The 3,354-nt window shown below is 43.4% G+C and overlaps 1 protein-coding gene across 1 annotated transcript in view; it reads left to right on the top strand.

The window, feature by feature from the left end:
• The window catches only part of LOC149282262 (peroxisomal acyl-coenzyme A oxidase 3-like), a 33,804-nt gene extending 31,067 nt beyond the window's left edge, over positions 1 to 2,737 (top strand). The window contains exons 16-17 of the mRNA XM_089498401.1: positions 248 to 334; positions 2,618 to 2,737. Of these exons, the coding sequence (XP_089354527.1) occupies positions 248 to 334; positions 2,618 to 2,737 (207 nt within the window). The remainder of the gene's footprint in view (positions 1 to 247; positions 335 to 2,617) is intronic.
• Positions 2,738 to 3,354: the final 617 nt, after the last annotated feature.

Raw genomic sequence — 3,354 nt, 5'->3', positions numbered from 1 at the left:
TGAGAGGGGAAGCTGTTTTTTTTTACAGAGGAGTTTGACATATGGAAAGTCTGTGAAATCAGGTAATTTTCTAGCTCCACTGCAGTAAAGCTCCATAACGCGCGCTCATTAGAGATTCCTCGGAACGGGACCCCTGAATGTTACGCTCTGTTGTCAAATCAAGGAAATGTTTTCTGTTGCTTTGTTTTGTCTTTTGTAACTATGGAAACTAAGACGTTCTGCCAACGCTTATATCCTTTTAACACAGCTGAAAGACGATGCTGTCGCGCTGGTAGATGCCATTGCTCCTCCAGACTTCATTTTAAATGCACCTATTGGCAAAGCTGATGGAGAGGTAAAACATAATTTAGCATTTTTTGGATTATCCACACCCTTTACAGTTCTTTTTCTCTTGCCAGTGATGCCAGTTTAATAATAATCACTATTGTCTTACAAGTTCCCCTTGTACGTACCCACTCGTTCTTGCACTCTAGAACTAAATGTTCTTTAGTTAATGATAATGAACTATTAACAGAAAAAAATAAACCAATTTCACAGTCACTCCTGGACAGCTGCGTTGTGCTTCATTACACTGTTTTTGCAGTCAGGGCTCTCATGCTTTTATATTTTGGCTTTAAATAAAAATAAAGTCCAAAGCTGGTCTATAATAGGGACACCCCAGCTATTACCGTATTTGCTCGATTATAAGACGACCCTGATTATAAGACGACCCCCCAAAATCTGAATATTAACGTAGGAAAAAAAGAAAAAGCCTGAATATAAGACGACCCCAAAGGAAAAAAGTTTTACCAGTAAATGTTAATTCATGTAAACTATTTTTTTTAATAAAAGCTATGATTGAGAAAAATATTTTTTTTGTTTTTATTTCTTGTATTTTCCAACCTGTCCCCCAGTTATGCACATCTGCCCCCAGGCTTGCCACACCAATATGGCACTGTGGCCCATGATATGCCTTTTAACCCTCTATATGCCACTGTGCCCCATGGTATGCCTTTTGACCCCCTATGTGCCACTCTGCCTCCAGAAATGCCTTATACCCCTATATCCCATTCTGGCATTTAGGGGGTTAAAATGCATATTATGGGGCAGAGTGGCATATAGGGAGGTATAAGGCATTTCAGGAGGCAGAATGGCATTAAGGGAGTTAAAAGGCATTGTATAGAGCACTCTGCCTCCAGAAATGCCTTATACCCCTATATGCCACTCTGGCATTTAGGGGGTTAAAAGGCATATTATGGGGCAGAGTGGCATATAGGGAGGTATAAGGCATTTCAGGAGGCAGAGTGCTCTATTAAATGCCCCCTTAACGCCACTCCAGAAATGCCCTATGCCCCCATTTAACACACACACACACCCTATACCCCCATTTAACTAACACACACACACACACACTCTCTCCCCTCAGCCCTCTCTTACCGGTGCTTCCAGCCGGGTCAGCGGGTTGACGTCGCCTTCCGCTGCAGCCGGAAGGAGGTGGAGTTGGCAGCGGGGGTTTTTCTGCGTCCGTCGCGGATACCTTCCCCGGCTGTCAGAGATCAGAGTTCCCTGCACCGGTGTGGCACTGATCTCTGACAGTCGGGGAAGGTCTACGCGACGGACGCAGACAACCCCCGCTGCTAGCCACACCTCCTTCCGGCTGCAGCGGACGTTGTCTACGCGGATCGCGTAGACGTCAACCCGCTGCCCCGGCAATACAGCAGGAAGCACCGGTAAGTGTGTGTGTGTGTGTGTGGGGGAGACAGGAGGATCCAGGTCCCCTGCAGCGGTGCGGGGGATCTGGATCTTAGTCTCCTAATCAGACCTCTATTTGAGGTCTGATTAGAAGACGACCCCGATTAGAAGACGAGGGGTATTTTTCAGAGCATTTGCTCTGAAAAAAACCTCGTCTTATAATCGAGCAAATACGGTATATGCACTTAATGCTTAAGAAAAAGTTTAATTAACGTCCGGTGCAAATGCAGGGAGGGGTTGATCAGAATCCTCTTGAATAAAAATAACACCGTGTACCGGGTCCCTGTGTCCTTGGCTTGCAGGCGATGTATTCAGCCGAATGCATCTCCTGCTTATATGTACACAGACACTATGTTCACCTTATTGTTGGAGTAAGCAGTGCAATGGAGAAGCTGCTTGTCCAATAGGGTAATAGGTCCCCGGTTTTGCAGCAGAGGGGCTACCGGGCACCGGACCTGCCACCATAAATGTAAATGATGGTCTTTAGAGGGGGCAGAAGAATATTTTAAGCAATGCCTTGCGAAGGAGCCATGTTGCCTGAAATAAGAGATTCTGCATTTCCTTGCCAAAAAACTCCAACTGAGAGTTATCTACATAGCTAGTCTTGTTAGCAAAACCTACTGTTAAAAACCACTTTGCCAGCATTTAAATTGAAACCAGACTGACGTGAGACTCAACAGTGAAAACGTCTTGTGTAAAGGTTAAATTAAATGACCAACTTCATCCTACATCTGAGAACAATCTGCGTTCTGTATGACTACGTCCACCGGCATAATAAAAGGGAAGACCTTCTTAAATGCATAACCCAGGAAGATGTCTATTTTAAAGCTTTGCGTTGTTTGCCATGTTCTTGCTTTGATATGTTTTCTTACATTTTGTCTTCCAGCTGTATAAAAATCTGTGGTCTACTGTCCTGCAAGGAGACAAGGTCCTTCAGAGGCCTTCATGGTGGGCTGAATTCTGCTCTAACAAACCTGTCATCGGCAGCCTGAAGTCCCAGCTCTAGGCAAATAACATTCATCTCGGTGCAAGGGAACTTTAGCTGTAAAGTGGTAAATGTGGAGTAGTCCCCTTAGCGACCAAATAAGTGTGCCTATAAATTGTTCCATTTTTTTCACCAAAATGGTTTTTATACCTAGTCCCTTAACCGTCCACAATGATCTGCCACGCGCAAAGCAATGGGACTTTATTATAGATAATTAAGTGTAATTTGTATTCAAAGTACTAGATCTCTGGGTATTCATACGTCTTTGGAAATTAACCCTGAATGTATAATAAGAAGTGAAAACCTGGAAATTAAAAGAATAAAGTCATTGATGAGGTGTATAAAGACTAAATTCCTTTTTGTTACTTGTGCCATGTAAGTTGTAATTAACAGTAAGGCTTGTTATAACAAAGTGTTTGTTTTCTGATATGCTTCTACCATGGTCCGTTATTAACATGATTATTTTACGAGCCGGTCAATGCCTATGGCAAAAAATCATTCTAATTAAAGCTGAATTCATAACAACAGCAGTGTGTTGCAAAGTCTGTTTCTTAACACGTGTCCCTGGGGTCGGTCCCTCGTGATGGATAGTGAAGTCAATGGGTTGAAATGTTCAGCTCCCGTGGAAATTCACCGTT

This window comes from Sceloporus occidentalis, unplaced genomic scaffold (assembly GCF_023333645.1).
Source record: "Sceloporus occidentalis isolate IW3139 unplaced genomic scaffold, rSceOcc1.0.p SCAF_120, whole genome shotgun sequence".
Lineage (NCBI taxonomy): Eukaryota > Metazoa > Chordata > Lepidosauria > Squamata > Phrynosomatidae > Sceloporus > Sceloporus occidentalis.
Note: the sequence above shows the minus strand (reverse complement) of the source record. Positions and strands in the feature narration are given on the sequence as shown.